Here is a 21,106-nt window from a genome sequence, read left to right as displayed (position 1 = left end):
GCCTTATTTATTAATCTGTTAAGACGGTGTAATAGAAGATGATTATATTTTTGAGGACAGTGGCTCTCTCTCTGTTGAAAGTATTCTTTTATTTTCTGAAATCCTTTATCATGGAATGCATTCATAATAAGTGACTGAAGCTGGAAAGATGATAGTTTGCAAATTACTTTTTCCCTAAAAACATTTATTTTATAGTAATATTTCTAACTGATATCATTATCAATAAGAATTCAGTGTGAAATAATATAGGGTAAACATAGAATGGAGATCTCTATCTTGAATAGTAAACAATCATTTCACAAATGATTGATGTTTCTGTTGGCTTAAGACAAGAGTTCCCAAAATGTGGCTCCTAGACCACCAGCAGCGTTGGCATCACCTGGGGAATTCTTCGCACTCAGACTCAGGGCAGAGCCCTTCATGTGATTCTCGTGCATGCTGAAGTCTGGGAACCACTGACCCAAGGTATCATGGGATGAAGACCCTCTCCAATGTTGGGAATTCTAAAACACTAAAAATTCAAGTCTATGATCACTCACTGAGTGACATAAATGATCATAATAGAAGGAAGAAAAATAATACTAATAATTATAGATAAGTATGCAAATTGACCATAATGAATGAAATTCATCTTTTCTGCCTGCACATTAGCTAAGACATGCTTCTAAGTACATATACTTGAAGGGCTGGGCGCAGTGGCATACACCTGTAATCCCAGCACTTTGGGAGGCCAAGGCAGGCGGATCACCTGAGGTCAGGAGTTCGAGACCAGCCTGACCAACATGGAGCAACTCCGTCTCTACTAAAAATACAAAATTAGCCAGATGTGGCGGCGCATGCCTGTAATCCCAATGCCTGTAATCCCAGCTACTTGGGAGGCTGAGGCAGGAGAATGCTTGAACCTGGGATGGAGGTTGCAGTGAGTCGAGATCGCACCATTGCACTCCAGCCTGTGCAACAAGAGCGAAACTCTGTCTCAAAAAAAAAAAAAAAAAAAAGTGCATATACCTGAATAACAGACATTTCCTTAAATATTTAAACTATAAAAGATTTTTGATCTTTAAAAATAAAACAATACTATTTTAATAAGGAAGCAATTTACTATCTATGGCCCAAAATTCCACTTATTCTTAGTACTGAATTAAAAGGGAAAACAGCATTTAAAATTATTCCATTTAAACGGAATGTTTTCTTTTTTCAGTCAACACATAGTGAGTTTTTTTGTGCCAAGTGTGTTAAGTGTTCTGCAGATGTTATTATTTAATCCTCACCTGGGTCCTGAGAGGTTAGGTTCTTTATCTCAGGATAGAAGTAGCAAGGATAAGAAAGGTTACAAACTTATGTGAGATCACTCAGCTGACATTTACTCCCTTTTACCCGCTTCAAACTCTGCCATTGCCAGGCGCAGGGCTCTCGCCTATAATCGCAGCACTTTAGGAGGCCAAGGCAAGAGGATCGCTTAAGCCCAGAAGTTTGACATCAGCCTGGGCAATATATTGAGACTCAATCTCTACAAAAAATGAAAAACTAGCCAGGTGTGGTGGTTCATGCCTGTAGCCACAGCTACTCAGAAGGCGAGGCAGGAGGATCACTTGAGCCCAGGAGGTCAAGGCTGCAGTGAGCCATGATTGTACCACTGCACTCCACCTGGGGTGACAGAGTGAGATCCTGTTAAAACAGAACAAAACTTTGCCATGGCTTCCTCTGCATTCAGAACAAATCCAAGTCCTTTGCTTTAGTCCACAGAATGTGGCATGATCTGATCTCTGACAGTCTGACACTACCCTGCTAATGAGTCCTAGGATAAGTCAAGCTCTTGCCTTGGGGCCTTTGAACTGGCTGTTCAAGGCCTGGGCTACTTCACACCACCACTTTCCACATGGCTGGCTCCACTCAGACCACAGCTTAAGCATAACTTTTTCAGGTAGATCTTCCAGGACCACCTTAAGTAGACCAGGTGTCTCCTCAACACTCCCAATTATTCCCCATCTCAATACCCTGTTGTTTTTCTTCCCGCTTTCTTTGGCTCTCTGCCAGTCTATAAGCTCCATAAAGGCAGAAGTTGTATCTAGTTTGTTCAGTACTATCTACATCTAGCATAGCACAGGACACAAGATAGTTTAGACTAGGATATTGGTAGGATAGCTAACAGTAAATTGACTAGATATAGTAATAAATTGGACGTGAGAGATTAGGGAAGGAGAAAAATCAAGATTTCTCTGCTTCTGATTTGAGCAACTGGAGGAACAATCTTGCTAATGACCCAGGGAACACAGAACTAGAAAGAATACATACACTTACACACACATACACACACAGACACAGACACACACACACACATTATAAAAGAAACTTGATCTTTACCCAGAAAGCATCATTCTGGGCCTTCCCAGTCCTATCTTCCTTAATAGGCTGCAAAGGATCTTTGTTTTTCTGTGTGGAATAAAAATATGTTTTTAAAACAATTTTTATTTCAAAGAAATGCATTTCAAGTTTTAAACATAAAGCAAAAATAAATAAATAAATAAAGGTTTGTATTGTTTTCCTGAACAGAAATTTTTGTTTGCTCATATTATCGGTCTAAGTAAAACAGTACTTGGAAAAAAAAAAACTTTATCCAACCTTCTTTAGCATGGTCTATGACAAATACAATACAAACTATCAGAAGAAGCAAAGCAAACATCATTTGAATAAATAATCATACAAAACAAACTCTATAATGATGATTATAAAGTAGAAGTAAAAGGTTTTGAACTAATAAACCATTTTCAGAATGAGAGCTTGTAAAATAAAGTTAAATAAAAGTGTCTTGGAGGCATCATAGTACCTGACTTCAAAATATACCACAAAGTTATAGGAACAAAACAGCATGGTACTGGCATAAAAACAGACACATACATAGACCAGTGGAACAGAATAGATAAACCCAAAATAAATCTACTTCTTTATAGCCAACTGATTTTTGACAAAGGTGTCAAGAACGTTCATGGGGAAAAGATAGTCTCTTCAATAACTGGTGCTGGGAAAACTGGATATTTATATGTGGAAGAATGAAACCAGATCCCATGTCTCACCATATACAAAAATCAACTCAAAATAAACTAAAAACTTACACTTAAGATCCCAAACTATGAAACTACCAGAAGTAAATACAGGGGAAACACTTTAGGACACTGGTCTAGGCAAAGATTTTATGGAGAAGACCTCAAAATCACAGGCAATGAAAGCAAAAATAGACAAATGAAATTATACAGACCAAAAAGCTTCTTACAGAAAGGGAAATAATAGAGTGAAGAGACAACCAGCAGAATGGAAGAATGTATTTGCAAACTATGCATCTAAACAAGCCATTAATATCTAGAATATACAGGGAACTCAAATACCTCAACAGCAAAATAACCAATCCAATTAAAAATGGGTAAATAAGCTAAATAGACATCTCTCCAAAGAAGACATACAAATGACCAACAGGTATACGAAAAAATACTCAACATCACTAATCATTGGAAAATGCAAATCAAAACCAAAATGAGATATTATCTTACCCCAGTTAGAATGGCCATTATCAAGACAAAAAACAACAAATGCTGGCAAGGATATGGAAAAAGAGGAACTCTTGTACACTGTTGGTAGGAATATAAATTAGTATAGACAATATGGAAAACAGCATGGAGGTTCCTCAAAAAACTAAAGCCAGAACTATCATAAATCCAACAATCCCACTCCTGGAGATATATCCAAAAGAAAATAAATCAGTATGTCAAAGGCATATCTGCACTCCCATGTTTATTGCAGCACTATTCATAATAGCCAAGATATGGAATCAACCTAAGTGTCCATCAGCGGATGAATGGATAAAGAAAATGTGATATATTCACGCAGTGGAATACTTTTCAGCCAGAAAAAAAGAACAAAATCCTGTCATTCATGGTAACATGCATGAGCCTGGAGGACATTATGCTAAGTGAAATAAGCAGGGCACAGACATACCCACTGCATGTTCTTGATCACATGTAGAGGCTAAAAAGCTGATCTCGGCCAGGTGTGGTGGCTCATGCCTGTAATCCCAGCACTTTGGGTGGTCGAGGTGGGTGGATCACCTGAGATCAGGAGTTTGAGACCAGCCTGACCAACATGACGAAACCCTGTCTGTACTAAAAATACAAAATTATCTGGGCGTGGTGGCACATGCCTGTAATCCCAGCTACTGGGGAGGCTGAGGCAAGAGAATCGTTTGAACCCGGGAGGCAGAGGTTGCAATGAGCTGAGGTCGCACCATTGCACTCCAGCTGAGGAAGCAAGAGCAAAACTCTATCTCAAAAAAAAAAAAAAGAAAAAAAAAAAGCTGATCTCATAGAAGTAGAGAATAGAATAGTGGTCACTAGAAAAGGGGAAGGGTGAGATAGGCAGAGGTTAGTTAATGGACACTAAATTACAGCTAGCTGGAAGAAGGAGTAAGTTCTAGAGTACGATAGCACTGTAAAGTGACTATAATGAACAACTTACTGTATATTTTCAAATAGCTAGACAAGTAGACTTTGAACATTCCCAACACAAAGAAATAAATGTTTGAGGTGATGGATATGCATAATTACTCTAATTTGATCATTACACATTGTATACACATATGGAAATATCACATTACACCTATTAACATGTACAATTATTATGTATCAATTAATATATGTGTCAATTAAAAATAAATGATAAAGGCAAAGAAAAAGAATCATGTGTTAGTAGATAATTGAGTAGAGGCAAAAGTGAGATAGAAGGAACAGCTAAAGCTACAATTAAAATTGGGTGTTAGGCCAGGCACAGTGACTCATGCCTGTAATCCCAGCACTTTGGGAGGCCGAGGCGGGTGGATCACGAGGTCAGGAGTTTGAGACCAGCCTGTCCAATATGGTGAAACCCTGTCTCTACTAAACACACAAAAAATTAGCCGGGTGTGGTGGCGGGCCCCTGTAGTCCCAGCTACTCAGGAGGCTGAGGCAGAAGAATGGTGTGAACCTGGGAGGTGAAGCTTGCAGTGAGCCGAGATCATGCCACTGCACTCCAGCCTGGGTGACAGAGCAAGACTCCATCTCAAAAAAAAAAAAAAAAAAAAAAAACAGAAAAACAAAAATTAGCCTGGCATGATGGCGTGAGACTGTAGTCCCAGCTATTCGTGAGGCTGAGGAAGCAGAACCACTTGAACCTGGGAGGTGGAGGTTGCAGTGAGCCGAGATCGAGCCACCGTACTCCAGCCTGGGTGACAAAGTGAGACTCCATTTAAAAAAAAAAAAAAAAAAAAAGGGTGTTAATTCATAGCACAAACTGACATCAAATAAACACTATGCTATGGATCTATAAAGAATGTCTAAGTTTTGTCAACAAATTCTGAATTAGTGGGAAATACTTCCCATCCCAAAGAAAATATTCCCAGGAGTCTTTACGTTACGCTTCTTTACCTCTTTTCTCTATAGACACTGCCCTATCTCTCCTTCGGTTCAATTCATATGCAGAGATGCTCTGTGTATTTTTATTTCTACCTCCTTTCAACCGTCTCTGGCCTTGGTGGTCAGTACTCCGCAAATTCCAAAGAAATGCTTACTGTTTCTGGAATTTCTGGAGCCACTCCAATGCACAGAAAGGCATCCCCCTCTGTGAAGATCATGTGGCAACTTTTGTGGGTAGGAACTGGACAGGAAAATCAGAAAGTGGGATGGTTTAGGCAGAAAAGGTCGTTAGATTGTCTGAGCTTCAGTCTCCTCACTTAAAAAACATGATGATAGCCGGGCACGGTGGCTCATGCTTGTAATCCCAGCACTTTGGGAGGCCGAGGCGGGCGGATCACGAGGTCAGGAGATCGAGACCATCCTGGCGAACATGGTGAAACCCCGTCTCTACTAAAAATACAAAAAATTAGCCAGGCGTGGTGGCGGGCGCCTGTAGTCCCAGCTTCTCGGGAGGCTGAGGCAGGAGAATGGCATAAACCCGGGAGGCGGAGCTTGCAGTGAGCCGAGATCGCGCCACTGCACTCTAGCCTGGGTGACAGAATGACATTCCGTCTCAAAAAAAAAAAAAAAAAAAAAAAAAAAAGATGAGAACCCCTATACGGAAGGATTGGAGTGAGGACTGACAGAATGTTTGTAATGTTCTTAGCATAGTGCCTGGCACATAAAAATGGTTCACTGAATGGCAGCTTTCAATGTAAGAGGGATGGTGAGGAGGTTATGCTTAAGTGCTCTGAATTTAACCGTAGCTTGACGTTAGAAAGGTTTGTGTCCCAAATTTGTTTCCCCGTGGCTGGGAAGATGGCGCCAGATGACAGATGGACGTTATGGAGAACAAGAGTGAGTTCCTGAATCTAGGCAAGCAGTTATCCCTGGCTATCGGAATCACCTGGGGTCCTCACTAACAAACTACCGGCCCACCGTAGACCAATTAAATCAGAATTTCTACCACCAGGAACCCAGGCAGAAGAATGTTACAAACACGCCCCAAGTGGTTTTTGTTTGTTGTTTTTGGAGTCCCTGGGTGGGCTCACACTCCACGTGTTTTTACTTTTTATTAATTATTGATAAGTAATAATTGTAGCTTTATCTTAGGGGCTGTCCTTTGTCGTTTGGTTAAATGAAGTCCCAGCACTTCGGGCTGCTTAACGCTACTGCACTTTCTACGCAGCAAGGTGGAAAGAGGGCTGAAAAACCGGCTAGGAAACTACGCAAAACAACTAGAAAAGAACTATCTCATTGCTTTCCGAACACGAATTATCGGTTCCCCTTTCCTTGAGCGCTATTTAGCGAGGGATCCGAGGTTTCTATTCTGCCTAGTCTCACCGCAAGCTGCCAATACACTCCGAGCAAATCCAAGGAGGTGGCGGGGGACTGTGCTCAGCGCCCGATCTCTGAGAGAACACCTCAGGGCGGCAGAGCCTGAGCCCCAGGGACCCCGAGCCCTCGCGCGCCCTCGCGCGCCCTCGGACTGTGGACAAAAGGTTCGGGCCTTCCGGGGGTCACTCACCGCTTGCATACCGAGGCTTCGGTCCTGAAGCGGCGCGCCGCTCAGCTTTGCTGCGCTAGGTCAGCCGTCTGCGGTTTCCCTGCCCAAGATACCCGCCTGCTGGGGGCGCTGCTGCGAGAGCCCTGGTGGCGGACCGCTTTTTGAGTCGAGTCTTCTTCCGCAACTGTAATTGATGAATCCGCCCCTGCAGTTTACTAGAGCTCGGTGTTTGAGACTCAAGAAAAGCGTGCAAGTAACTAGCGCACACAGGCCAAGCCACCTGGGCGCACGCACACACCCTTTAAGAGAAAGCCAGCACTCAAAGGATGTGAACTATGTCGTTTAAAGGTCCCGTATTTGCGAAATTCCAGAGAGATAGTCGTTCGCTTTGCGGTAGCTGTTCAAGTTTTCGCCCCGCTTTAAAAAGCCAGAGGAACGGCCGGGCGCGGTGGCTCACACCTGTAATTCCAGCACTTTGGGTGGCCGAGGCGGGTAGATCACTTGAGGTCAGGAGTTCGAGACCAGTCTCGTCAACATGGTGAAACCTTGTCTCTACTAAAAATACAAAAAATTAGCCGGGCGCGGCAGCATGTGCCTGTAATCCTAGCTGCTGGGGAGGCTGAGGTAGGAGAATCACTTGAACCCGGAAGGCGAAGGTTGCAGTGAGCCGAGATCGGGCCACTGCACTCCAACCTGTGAGACATAATAAGACCCTATCTAAATAAATAAATAAAAATAAATAAATAAATAAATAAATAAACCAGAGGAGCAGTTTTTGGCCCATTGATGTATGTAGACAGAAGCCGAACCCTTTGCTATGGTAACCAGACTTGTACCCGATATTATTAATACATTCCTGATTTCACACACACAAAAAGTGTGTTTGCTTGTTGTTTTTTAAGTACCGTGGTGCGGAGGAAGGGAATTTTTTTTTTTTTTTTTTAATCAAAGCAAATAGTTTTTTTTGTTGTTGTTTTTTGTTTTGGTTTTGGTTTGGTTTTTTGCCTATTTCCTTTAACCTGACAAGTATGTGTACCAATGACTGGGTTGATTTGGGTAGGTGGCCAGTTGAATGAACACGGTGGCAAAACTAAATTGGATTGGAGTTTTCCACAAAAACAAAAAAAAGACCCCTCCAATCCAAACATTCTTTGTGTAAAAATCAACTTGTATTATAACTAGACCTGTGAGTATTTCATGTCATAATATGTACAGAAGATATTTGTCTACACCAAAGCAAAACATAACATAACCAGAACCCCTGTTAGCCCAGGACTTGCACACACTTCTAGTCTGTTCAAAACAATGTTTGTGTCAAAGCCTGTTGTATCCATTTTCTGGCAAGTATAATGTAAATATTCTTACATTAGTTTACCTATTTTAATCTAAACCAAGGAAATTCAAACGCAGGTTTTCTTCCTTTTCAATTAAGGGAGTTTTGTAATATTAAACTACTAATCAAGACAGGAACAGCTGTGAGTATAAACTATTGTGAGTCAAAACAAATATAATGCCAGGGCAAGAAAGAAAGAATAATAAGAAGCAATAAACAAAATGCTACAGTTTAAATGAATTTTATTTAATAGAATATTTAAAAATTAGAGTTTTCATAATATTAGATAGCAAACTTCATCATCTGTTATTTTCGGGCTTTTGGGGAAAAACATATCCTTCCAAAGTCATGGTTCAATGCATTCAAATCTTTAAGAGAAATTAAAAATAACAAAATAGGCAAAATACCTTTTACCTGTTTATTTATTGTTTTACTTTGATTAGCTTCTTTTACTAACGTGTTTTGCCCAAATATAATTTGTGGGAACTTGAAATGCATATTTTAATTCTTCTCAAAGTAAATATGGTAGAGGCTCTATGACGTTTCTTTGGATACCAGAATCCCTTTAGAAATTAATTGATTTGCTTTTAACATAAAAAAGTTTTATTTATTTACATTTTGACGGATCAGGACTCTCTAGGAACATTCCAAAAGCACAGAGACAAGAACTATTCTAGCACTGCAATAAGACCAAAAATTAATTTCTATGCATTCTCAGAGGTAACTTTAAATCACCATTTTAAAGTTATTTTTAGAACATTTGAAAGGATAAGTTATCTTAAACTACAACATTTAATGAAATAAAATATTTTAAAATGGATGATCAATACATTTTCATTCAATTTTGGAAGACAAAACAACACGAAAAGCAACGGAATCAACAGGAGTTTCGGGGACCTTTGGCAGTCAGTTAATAAGATGAAAATCTGTGAATGAAACTAGTGGGTGAAAAGTAGACACATCTCTTCGTTCCCAACTAGACCTTAGTGGCGACCATTTGAGAGTGGTTTTAATCAGAAACCCTGACTACTGACAGGACCTTTCAGGAGGGGAGAACTTCGGGAGAAAGGAGGCTGGGAATGAACACATCACTTTCTTCTGCTAGGACCCTTCAGCTTTGCTTGGGAGGAGGACCCAAGCTTGAAGATAAGGGAGGAAAAAATCGCGAGGAACTGCTCAAAGTTGCCCTTTCTCCCCAACAGAGTTCGCTGGTCCGCTGCCATTGGCCGGCTTCTGTGACAGAGCGGGATATTTTTTTTCTTTTCTTTTCTTCTTTTTTCTTTCCTTTTCTTTTTTTTTTCTTTTTTTCTTTTATTTTCCTTCCTTCCTTCCTTCCTTCCTTCCTTCCTTCCTTCCTTCCTTCCTTCCTTCCTTCCTTCCCTCCCTCCCTCCCTCCCTCTGTCTCTCTCTCTTTCTTCTTTCTCTTTCCTTCCTTCCTTTCTTCCTTTCTTCCTTTCTTTCTTCCTTTCTTCCCTTCCTTCCTTCCTTCCTTCCTTCCTTCCTTCCTTCCTTCCTTCCTTCCTTCCTTCCTTCCTTCCTTCGTTTTCTTTCTTTCTTTCTCTTTTCTTTTTTTTGAGACAGGGCCTCGTTCTGTCGCCCAGGCGGGAGTGCATCCGCGCTATCTCAGGTCATTGCAACCTCTGCCTCCTGGATTCAAGCGATCCTCCCGCCTCAGCCTCCCTAGTAGCTGGGACTACAAGCACACGCCACCATGCCCGGCTTATTATTATTATTATTATTATTATTATTATTATTGCTATTAGTATTATTTTGGAAGAGACAGGGTTTCTCCGTGTTGCCCAGGCTGGTCTTGCACTCCTGGGCTCAAGCGATACTCCCGTCTCGGCCTCCCAAAGTGCTGGGATTACAGGCATGAGCCACAGCGCCCAGCCGCGGGGTCGACTTTTCTAAGCAAGCTTCACTGTGCCTTTGGCTGGGGAAGTAAAAGGACGAGGAGCGTGGACCAGCCTTAGCTTCCTGAGGTTGTTCCGCTCTTCCTTTATCCGCCTTTTGCCAACCGAAGGCACTAATCCTGCAAGAGGCGTTGGCATGGGCGCTCTCCCGGCCGAGTCCCGCGCAGCACCCGTCCGTGTGCCGAGCGCGGGCTTTGCGGTGCCGAGGTCTAGGGCGCGTCGCTCCCCAGGTCTGGAGGGTCATGGGTTCGGTTCATCCTCCTCTATCAAGGGAATCCGCAGCGAGGAGTTGGCTCCTCTTCTCTGGCTAGGGCTGGGAATGGAAGCGTGCAGCTGCAAAACAAGGGCGCCGGGAATAAATTCCAGAAGCCCTTTTCCCTGGCCGCCCAGAATCCGCTGGCGTAGTCAGAGTGACTTTAGTCACTTCAATCATTTTTTTTTTTTTTTTTTTAACTGAGGGTCTCCAAGTGCCGTAGTAGCCCTGGGCGAGACGGCTGCTCAGATGAGGAAGGTTTCGTCCCAGCCCCGGAAAACCCAAATTATCCTGCGCACCCCCGCACCACCGCGATTCTCTAATCCCCCAAAGCCTCCCAAGACTGTAATGGAGTAAATACAATTTCATCGTGATATTTCCACGACTTTATCAGTACAGTTTTTTTTTTTTTTTTTTTTTTTTTTAAGAGTTTTGAAACAGTTGTGAGCCGGGCGCGGTGCCTGTAAACCCAGCACTCTGACAGGCCGAGGCGGGCGGATCACGAGGTAAATAGATCGAGACCATACTGGCCAATTTGGTGAAAACCCGTCTCTGCTAAATACACAAAATTAGCTGGTCGCGGTGGCGCGCGCCTGCACACCCAGCTACTCGGGAGGTTGAGGCGGGAGAATCGTTTGAACCTGGGAGGCGGAGGTTGCAGTGAGCTGAGATTGCACCACTGCACTCCAGCCTGGGCGACAGAGTGAGACTCTGTCTCAAAAAGAGTTGTGTTCAGGTGGGTGGCAACTGAGAGCTCCCCGAACCACAACCCCTTATTTAACAGATAAGGAAGCTGAGACCCAGAGGGAGCCAAAGCAGTGGAGAAAGCTAGGAGTTCTTCGGGACTTTCCCCCTCTCCCTTTTCCCTCCTTCCCCAGGCTCCCACCTACCCCAGGCTCATTTCCCCCCACCTCCTCCGGGTTCACTTAGTAGGACTCCGTTCCTGCAGGGCCAGGTCCCTCCGAAGTCCCCGGGAGCGTGAAGGCGCCTGGGCTCGCGAGCATACGCTGAGGCGTGGCGCCCGTTCACACATCCCAAACAGCCGAGCGAAGACTCCGAGACACGCACAATAGTTAGAGGAAGAGCCGGCAGTGAAGGCCCAAAATGGGCTGACCCGTAACTAGGAGGCATGGGCACGGTTATTCAGGGTAGGGAGCGCGCGGACGGCAGAGGGGCCCATGCACGGTTCCCATGCTCTACTGGAATTGAGTGTTGACTCTCAGGGGACTTTGCTGGAAAGCCTCTGCTTCCAAAGCCTCCATCTAAGCCTCTTTCCGAAATCAGGGAAGCTGGATGCGTTTAGAAAAAAAAAAAAAATAGGCCGGGTGCGGTTGCTCATGCCTGTAATCCCAGCACTTTAGGAGGCCCAGGCGGGCGGATCACCCGAGGTCAGGAGTTCAAGACCAGCTTGGTAAGGGTTTCGCATGGCGAAAACCTGTCTCTACTAAAAATACAAAAATTAGCCAGGCGTGGTGGCACCGACCTGTAATCTCAGCTACTCGGGAGGTTGAGGCAGGAGAATCGCTTAAACCTGGTAGGCGGAGGTTGCAGTGAGCCGAGATGGCGCCACTGCACTCCAGCCTGGGCAACGGAGTGAGACAAAAAAGAAGAAAAGAAAAGAAAAGAATAAGGTGTTAAACTTAAAGGATACATTCCAACTTACCCTCTCCACCCCCACCCCCTGGCTGCAGTTTCCCTTTGCTTCCAGGGCTGAGTTTAACCTCCACCTCCGTTCCTGGGTCTGTGGTGGAGGTGGTGACCGGCCCCTGGAGCGTGGGCGCTAGCGAGGTAGGCGAAACAGGGCGGAGCCCCCCGGAGATGCATCTTTATAAAGGAGGGGTCAGCTGCAGACGTCGATGCTACCGTTCGGGTGGAGATCGTTCAGCACCGCAGCCGAGGACAGGGCCCCGCCCGGGTCCATAACCATTGTCCCCAACTTCCAGATTTCTAAACAACCTCTCTCTCTCTCTGCCCCTCCCCTTCACACACATACCCCACTTTCTTCTTTAAAGAAGAGAAAAAAAAATCACCTGGCGCACCTCTCCTTTTTTCTTCTATTTTTCAGAACCCTGGGCGGAAAGCGCCAGCGAGTTGGGCAGATGCCGGCAGCCGCGGTGCAGGATACGGTCGGCATGTGCTCCTACGGGATGCAGCTCAGCTGGGACATCAACGATCCACAGATGCCTCAGGTGAGTAAACCGGGTGTGTGCGGGCACGCGGGGCGCTGTCCATCCGAAGGGAGGAGGGAGAATGGCATTCGAGTTCTTGAAGAGTCTGCGGACGGACCATACACACACACACACACACACACACACACACACACAATTTCTGGGTTTCTGAGGCCCCCTCAAATGTAGAAAGAGAACTGAACTCCACAAAAGGCTGAATTGGGTTTAGAAATGTGTCTTCTCGGCCGGGCGCGGTGGCTCACGCCTGTAATCCCAGCACTTTGGGAGGTCGAGGCGGGCGGATCACCTGAGATTGGGAGTTCAAGACCAGCCTGACCAACATGGAGAAACCCCGTCTCTACTAACAATGCAAAATTATCTGGACGTGGTGGAGCATGCCTATAGTCCCAGCTACTCGGGAGGCTGAGGCGGGAGAATCGCTTGAACCCGGGAGACGGAGGTTACTGTGAGTCAAGACCACCCCATTGCACTCCAGCCTAGGCAACAAGAGCAAAACTCTGTCTCAAAAAAAAAAAAGAAAGAAAGAAAGAAGAAGAAATGTGTCTTCTCCCAGCAATTTCCTTGTGCTTGCCTGAAATTACGCGGAAAGCAGCAGGAAATGTTGATCAGGCTCCACATTCCCAGTCTTGGGGAGGGTGGGGCGCCTGTCCTTTCACTTCCCGTTAACCAAGGTAGAAATCAGGTGCCTCTCTCCTTATTCATTTACTTTAAATCCATGAGAAAGCTAACGAGAAAATCTAAACAGATGTAAATACCGCTGCTTCTCATACAGCAAAACTATGAGGTACAACTATAAAGTGAATCTAATGACCTAAACTTAAAACAAATAGCCAGACTTCAGCAATTTGTTCAGACCTGCCTTACTGCCCAGAGGAAGGAGGCCCCATAGTCATGCCAACGAGGCCATCTGTCCCTGAAACTTACTTCTTCTTTAATGACAAGCAAATCATCATTATTTTAGGGTGAATTCGTTGTATTTTGCTTTATTTCAATAAAGCAAAAATGGTTTGGAGCCAAGTCCAAAGAATGAACTGGGATGGATGAAGTGGTGAATGAAGTGGTTTGAAGCCAATTCCAGAGAATGACCAATTATGCTTGGTCATACTGGTTTGGGCCAAAACTGAGTGACTCTGAAGTCTGGGCTGTGGGGGATCGGGGGTGTAGAATGAGAGTTGCTTCCCAACCACTTACAAATGTGGGCTTCCAGCAATGTTGTGGCACAGGAATAAAAGAGATGTGCCATTTTTTCAGCAACTAAAATGTGCCTGATAGGTGTTCAGATGAATAGCAATTCATTGCAACATTGTGTCGCCTCTCAAAGAGGTCAGCACTTTTTTGGATCCATACATTTGTAGGTTAGGTGTGTTTTACTCCTTTGTTTTTGTTTGTTTGTTTGTTTGGGGGTTTTTTGTTGTTTGTTTTTTGAGACAAAGTTTAGCTCTTGTTGCCTAGGCTGGGTGCAATCAAGTGATCTCAGCTCACTGCAACCTCCATCCGCCAGGTTCAAGCGATTCTCTTGCCTCAACTTCCCAAGTAGCTGGGACTACAGGCATGCGCCACCACACCTGGCTAATTTTGTATTTTTAGTAGAGATTGGGTTTCTCCATGTTGGTCAAGCTGGTCTCAAACTCCTGACCTCAGCTGATCCACCTGCCTCAGCCTCTCAAAGTGCTGGGATTACAGGTGTGAGCCACCGTGCCCAGCCCACTCCTTTGTTTTAAAGTCTGCCTACTTTAGAGTCACATGGTACCACTTTCATGAAAGTGGACCACAGTACAGCAAGTGCATCTCATTCTGTTTCTGTCCATGTACATCTTCATAGGAAACAATCATATCTTGCATTTTAGAAAATCACATCCAAATAATGTAATTATGGTTCGTCTCTCAAGCATTTGGTAGACTTCCTATGTAAATACGAACTTTGTTTTAGGAGACTGGTTGTTAAGCGGAAGTATGTGTGTAATAGCTCAAAAGGGCCAGGCACACTGGGACATAGTGAAGTGAAGAAACTTAGCATCGCCCTGCTCTGGCTAACCGAGTGAGCGAGTTAAACTGCCTGTATGACCTTGAGAGAGTCCTTGAATTTGCCTTAGTCACAGGCTACTTAGCGACTTGTCATCAAGTGGTAGAGTGAGATAACCATCTCAAACTCTCCTCCAGGTCTACGATCAGGTTCAGGTGGAGTGTGTGTGCGTACACACACACACACACAACATGCCAACACTTTAGAACAAATGAAACCCAATCCTTGACATCCTCTAGTCTGATTTTAAAAATACAGTCTCTGAGGCTTCACTGCCGGGGTCACTACCTCAGTAGCTCGTGTGAGGCATGGGGGCCTAGTCTACATCCTTAAGGGAGAACTAAAGAAAGGCTGTTTTCTGGAAAATTGTCAACTCATTACTAAGATCCTTAAGTTAAAATATTCACTTTTAAAACAAAGATATTAGCATTTAGTATAAGCTTGGAGTTGATAGTACATCATTATATATTTCACTTGTGTCTTACCTTACATTGATGTACTAATTTATGTCAATTGTAATATTTCAGAGAAAAGATAAATAATACCTAATGGTAGTAATAATGATTTCAACAATATCTTTGTAATTTTGGAAACAAAATCACTCATTTACCTTATTACTGTTAGAATGTGCAGTATTCATGATATATACAAGTCTGCATTTTCCAACTGTGAATACTTTGGCTTTGCAAATGCTTGATCTAATTTTCCTGAGTGGCAGGAGTGGGGAGGAGATACAAATGGCTTACTACTATGACACACTGTTCTGAGACTTTATCACACCAGCAAGGCTACTGGGTCTGGCTGCTACCCATCTTCTGTTTATATTCCAGCTATGCCACTGTGAAAGGTTATCTATTGAGCCTCCATTTCCTTATTTAGTAAACAAGAGTAAAGATGTCCATCTTGCAAAGATGTTGTGAGAATTATATATATCGCATAATATGGCTTTGCAATACAATTCTGCATTGTAGTGTGAAAGCAGCCCTAAACATTACATAAAAGAAAGTGCTCAGTGGCCGGGCATGGTGGCTTATGCCTGTAATCCCAGCACTTTGGGAGGCCAAGGTGGATGGATCATGAGGTCAGGAGATCAAGACCATCCTGGCCAATATGGTGAAACCCCATCTCTACTAAAAATACAAAAATAGCCAGGCGTGGTGGCATGCACCTGTAGTCCCAGCTACTCGGGAGGCTGAGGCAGGAGAATCACTTGAATCCGGGAAGCGGAGGTTGCAGTGAGCTGAGATCATGCTACTATACTCCAACCTGGGTGACAGAGCGAGATTCCATCTCAAAAAAAAGAAAAAAGAAAGTACTCAGTAAAGGGTGATTATGCAATGAAACTTATATGCAAAAGAGACATTTATTGCAGTATAAATAACGCATTAAATTGACAAAGACTACCAAATATGAATACTAAGGCAATGCTCGGTATTTTAGAAATAACTTATTATTTCAGCCATGTGGCTCTTTGTTGAGGAGAATGATGATCCCATGTTACTCCGGGGAGCAGTCCAGTGCCAGGCAAGCTCACCCACACCCCAAAGCTCATGGCTTAAGTCCTTCATTGCAGTACCCTTTTAAACTTGGAGAGCCAAGTTGAGAGTAGGGAGGGGAGCTGTTCTTTCCTCTCTGACACTACTCTGGGTGCCACTGCTAATGTGACTCACAGGTTTGGCATAGAGAGCCAAGAGCTTTTGAAGAAAATGCACTGACTTAAAGATATTTACCAGTTAAATTACATTTCAGGGATAGAACATTCCAATCATTTTTCCCCCGGGTACTTCGATACTTAACTTAAAAATGTTTTCCACATTTAAACACACCAAGAAGTGATATAACATAGTGGTAAGAAGTACCGGCTCTGGAATGGGACTGCCAGGGTGTAAATCCTAGAGCCAGATCTTGCTAGCCGTGTGATGTGACCTTGGGCAAGTTGATTAACCTCTTGGACCTCCATGTCCTCGTCGGTAAATTGGAAATAATTGTTTGCCTGTAACTTGAAGTCTAGATGAATTAATACATGTATAGCATTTAACAGATAAGCACTATATAAACATTACTTATTACCTGGTTGTCAGGAAGTCTTATATAGAAAGAGTGGCATTTTGGGATTTGACATTACTGGATTTAAAAGGAACATGTTTTTATCCTAATGTGCTTGGAGAAATTTTAGACCATAATGTGTGCAGTTCGGACTGGATAAACTGACCACCTTTACTTCTGCACTCTTCTAGGAGCTGGCCCTCTTCGACCAATTCCGAGAATGGCCTGATGGCTACGTGCGCTTCATCTACAGCAGCGATGAGAAGAAGGCTCAGCGTCACCTGAGTGGCTGGGCCATGCGCAACACCAACAACCACAATGGCCACATCCTTAAGAAGTCGTGCCTGGGTGTGGTGGTGTGTGCACAGGCCTGCGCCCTGCCCGATGGTTCCCGCCTGCAGCTGCGGCCAGCCATCTGCGACAAGGCACGGCTGAAACAGCAGAGTGAGGACGCGGGGCCAGGGAGAGGGTGACCCTGGAGTCATGAGCTTTTTGTTGTTGTTGTTTTTGTTTGTTTGTTTGAGATGGAGTCTCACTCTGTTGCTCAGGCTGGAGTGCAATGGCACGATCTCAGCTCACTGCAACGGCCGCCTCCCAGGTTCAAGCAATCCTCCTGCCTGAGCCTCCCAAGTAGCTGGGATTACAGGCATGCACCACCACACCCAGCTAATTTTGCATTTTTGGTAGAGACTGGGTTTCTCCATGTTGGTCAGGTTGGTCTTGAACTCCCGACCTCAGGTGATCTGCCCTCCTCGGCCTCCCAAAGTGCTGGGATTACAGGCGAGAGCCACCGCACCCAGCTAATTTTGTATTTTTAGTACAGACAGAGTTTCTCCATGTTAGTCAGGCTGGTCTTGAACTCCTGACCTCAGGTGATGGCCCACCTCAGCCTCCCAAAGTGCTGGGATTACAGGCGTGAGCCACTGTGCCCAAACATGAGTTCTTTGTTCCCAACTAATTTACCCTTTCTTTCTTCAGAAGGGTCTGGGGTCAGGGTTAATATTTCTCCCTTCTGGGCTTTGCAGAGAAGGCATGCCCTAACTGTCATTCTGCTTTGGAGTTGATTCCTTGCCGAGGGCACAGCGGATACCCTGTAACCAACTTTTGGCGGCTTGATGGCAACGCGATCTTTTTTCAGGTAGGTCAGGTGCAACGCGATCTTTTTTCAGGTAGGTCAGGTGAGAACACAATTTGTGATGGATACTTTTCATCAGACCATAAAGACCAAACCACCTATCATGTGCCTTGGGAACCCTGGGCCAAACAAAATACAGCCCCAGTGGCCAGAAATAGGTGCTAGAGCTCCCCAGGGACCTAGCGGGAGCCTAGAAATTTGCTCACTACTTTGTGCTCTTTAAGGTCCACAGATGGTAAACCAAGTTATAGTTACAGTTCTTTCAATAGAGTGAAGGGATTGCAGGTGATCTTTTAAGATGTCAATTCTTGAGGCTGTTTTATTTGTTCGAGAATTTTTTTTTTTTCCTGTCATTTTGAAAGAAACAAAACTAAACACTTGAGATCTTGGGAAACGCATGATCAATTTTTGGGCTACATTTTCAGCTTCCTTTCGAGGCACAAATGTATGATTCATTTTCTTCTTATTGCAGGCCAAGGGAGTTCATGATCACCCAAGACCAGAGAGCAAATCGGAGACAGAAGCTAGAAGAAGCGCCATCAAGAGACAAATGGCCTCTTTCTACCAACCCCAGAAAAAGAGAATTCGAGAATCCGAGGTAACAGGGAGCTGACAGTGCACAGCGGTCTCAGCTCATTTTCATCCCAAGATACACTGATCATTATGCAAAATACGAAGGTCATACATCAATTACAAGGGTTTGATTTCATGTGAAAATTATATGTCTGTAACAAAATATCATTAAGTCAACATTTGGATAGGGTTTCTAATCCCTTCTTCTCCTTAAAAGAAAAAGCAACAATCTCTACAAGCAATGATACAGTCCTTGTATGTCAGTGTGCTGACATCCTAATATAAGGGCGATTATGCAACAGTAATAAAGACAGAAATATGTGCCTACCAACAGGAAGTTGTCAGTGCACCCTTGAGAGGGTCCTTTCCATTTTTTCATCCATAAGAATGGATAAAATTTCTCTGCGCAATTTAATTCAGTTTTCCTTTTCAACCAAAGTTTGCCAAGCAGGCAGAGTGTTAGTGTAAGGATAACAGAAACTGACATTTTCCAGCACTTCCTATGTGCCAGGCACTGGTCTAAGAGTTTCACACATTTAATGGTTGCAGAACCCCTATAATGAGGTTACTATGATTAAGTTCCATTTTTAACATGAAGAATCTGAGGCTCAGAGAGGTTAAGTGGCTTGTACAATTCGTGAGGGACAGAGTCAGGAATTGAACCCAGGCCTGTGTGGCTCCTAAGTCTCCACTATTAGGAACACAGTATGGGTGAGAACAGGACCATCTGCCACTCAGAAGCATCCTACCTGCCTACCACGGACCTTCCTCATTCAGTTGTTGGTATTTATGTCTGAGAGAGCTCAAGCTTAGCAACCCTTGGACCATGTGCTTAAATCACATACCTGGGCAGTGCCATGTTCACAACACAGAGCCCAGCACATGGATGTCTGTTTTTACTTACTTGTTGGCTATTGTTACAGGTGAGGGTGTCCACACAATTTACATAGCATGTGTCTGTGTTTGTATCGTTTTTCTAGGCAGAAGAAAATCAAGACAGCAGTGGTCATTTCAGCAACATACCTCCCTTGGAAAATCCAGAAGACTTTGATATAGCTACTGAAACCAGCTTCCCTATTCCGGGGCAGCCTTGCCCTTCCTTCCCAAACTCTGATTCTTACAAAGCTACCTGTGACCTAGCCATCTTTCAAGGAGACAAAATGCCACCCTTTCAGAAATACTCAAGCCCAAGAATCTATTTGCCTAGGCCACCTTGCAGCTATGAATTGGCAAACCCTGGTTATACAAATTCAAGCCCATATCCCACCCTTTATAAGGATTCCACCAGTATCCCTAATGACACAGACTGGGTTCATCTGAACACACTACAATATAATGTCAATTCATACAGCAGCTATGAGAGAAGCTTTGATTTCACCAACAAACAGCATGGCTGGAAACCAGCTCTTGGAAAACCCAGCCTTGTGGAGAGGACTGACCATGGGCAGTTTCAGGCCATGGCCACTTGTCCTTATTATAACCCAGAGCTTCCCTGCAGGTACCTCACGACTCCGCCACCAGGTGCCCCTGCCCTGCAAACTGTGATTACCACCACCACTAAAGTGTCCTACCAGGCCTACCAGCCCCCTGCTATGAAATACGGTGACAGTGTGCGAGAGTTGAAGAGCCTTTCGAGCTGTAACTATGCTCCTGAAGATACTGGGATGTCCGTCTATCCAGAAGCCTGGAGTCCTCCAGTGACAGTCACCAGGGCTACCTCTCCTTCAGGGCCACTTCCTATGAAAATTGCAGGAGATTGCCGGGCCATCAGACCCGCTGTGGCTATTCCCCACGAGCCAGTTTCCTCTAGGACAGATGAAGCGGAGACTTGGGATGTGTGTCTGTCTGGGCTGGGCTGTGCAATCAGTTACTCAGATAGAGTGGGTCCCTTCTTTACCTATAACAATGAGGATTTTTGAAAGACAATCCAGGGGACAACATAATAGCAGTGTGCATGCAGGCAGGAGGCAGGGAAATGTGAAATGGCAGTGATCTCTTATGGAATGGGGATATTCACCTTATGTGCAAAGAAACACAGATCGTAGGAAAAAGGCTGAGTGGCTGAGAAAATAATCAGTTGGAAATGTTTAGATAATATGGGAAATTTCACACAGCATTTTGAAACTGGCTACAATACATAGAAGTAACTCAGGAAAGTGTGAGTCTCTCAAATGAACCAATAAGCAAACTGGAGGAGGTTAAATACTGACCTAAGTTCACTTAGCTTACTAGTGGGAGTAGAAGTCAAGGATTCTGGTTCTTATTCTAGGGTTTTTCCCATTAGAGCACCTTAGGGAATTTCACATTCCCAGAGGCTGCCAAAATAGCTTCAGGAAGAAATTTTTACAGTCTAATCTCCTGAGTCATTTCATGAAACTTTTGTTTAGCATTTAGAACCTGTTAAACTAGCTTCAGGAAGTAATTTTGATTGTTTTATCTCCAATGTATATATCTACAGCTTTTCAAAAAATCTCTAGCAATGGTAAAGTTCAGTTGTTTTTAAAAGATTCATATTAGCTGAATACCTTTTCATAACATGATAATTTCCATAACAGAGACAGCCTAACAAGGATTTGTATTCAGTGGATTATCATTGTACTAAATACATTTTTTTCTGATTAGGTTTCAGAATCAGAATTAAAATGTTTTGCTAAAAT

At 43.9% G+C, this 21,106-nt stretch overlaps 2 protein-coding genes across 2 annotated transcripts in view; one reads left to right on the top strand and one right to left on the bottom strand.

Annotated features, from left to right (window-relative positions):
* SYCP2L (synaptonemal complex protein 2 like) overlaps positions 1-7,014 on the bottom strand; it is a 75,129-nt gene extending 68,115 nt beyond the window's left edge. The window contains exons 1-3 of the mRNA XM_073006214.1: positions 7,006-7,014; positions 2,365-2,433; positions 3-140 (exon numbers count right to left, since the gene is read on the bottom strand). Of these exons, the coding sequence (XP_072862315.1) occupies positions 3-140; positions 2,365-2,433; positions 7,006-7,014 (216 nt within the window). The remainder of the gene's footprint in view (positions 1-2; positions 141-2,364; positions 2,434-7,005) is intronic.
* Positions 7,015-12,582: 5,568 nt separating this feature from the next.
* On the top strand, positions 12,583-20,571 carry GCM2 (glial cells missing transcription factor 2). Its single transcript, XM_007973697.3, has 5 exons — positions 12,583-12,672; positions 16,933-17,185; positions 17,767-17,879; positions 18,349-18,474; positions 19,430-20,571. The coding sequence occupies exons 1-5, from the start codon at positions 12,583-12,585 to the stop codon at positions 20,366-20,368; spliced, it is 1,521 nt and encodes a 506-aa protein (XP_007971888.3). The 3' UTR covers positions 20,369-20,571.
* Positions 20,572-21,106: the final 535 nt, after the last annotated feature.

Source organism: Chlorocebus sabaeus, chromosome 17 (genome assembly GCF_047675955.1).
Source record: "Chlorocebus sabaeus isolate Y175 chromosome 17, mChlSab1.0.hap1, whole genome shotgun sequence".
Lineage (NCBI taxonomy): Eukaryota > Metazoa > Chordata > Mammalia > Primates > Cercopithecidae > Chlorocebus > Chlorocebus sabaeus.
This window is presented reverse-complemented; position numbering and strand designations above follow the sequence as displayed.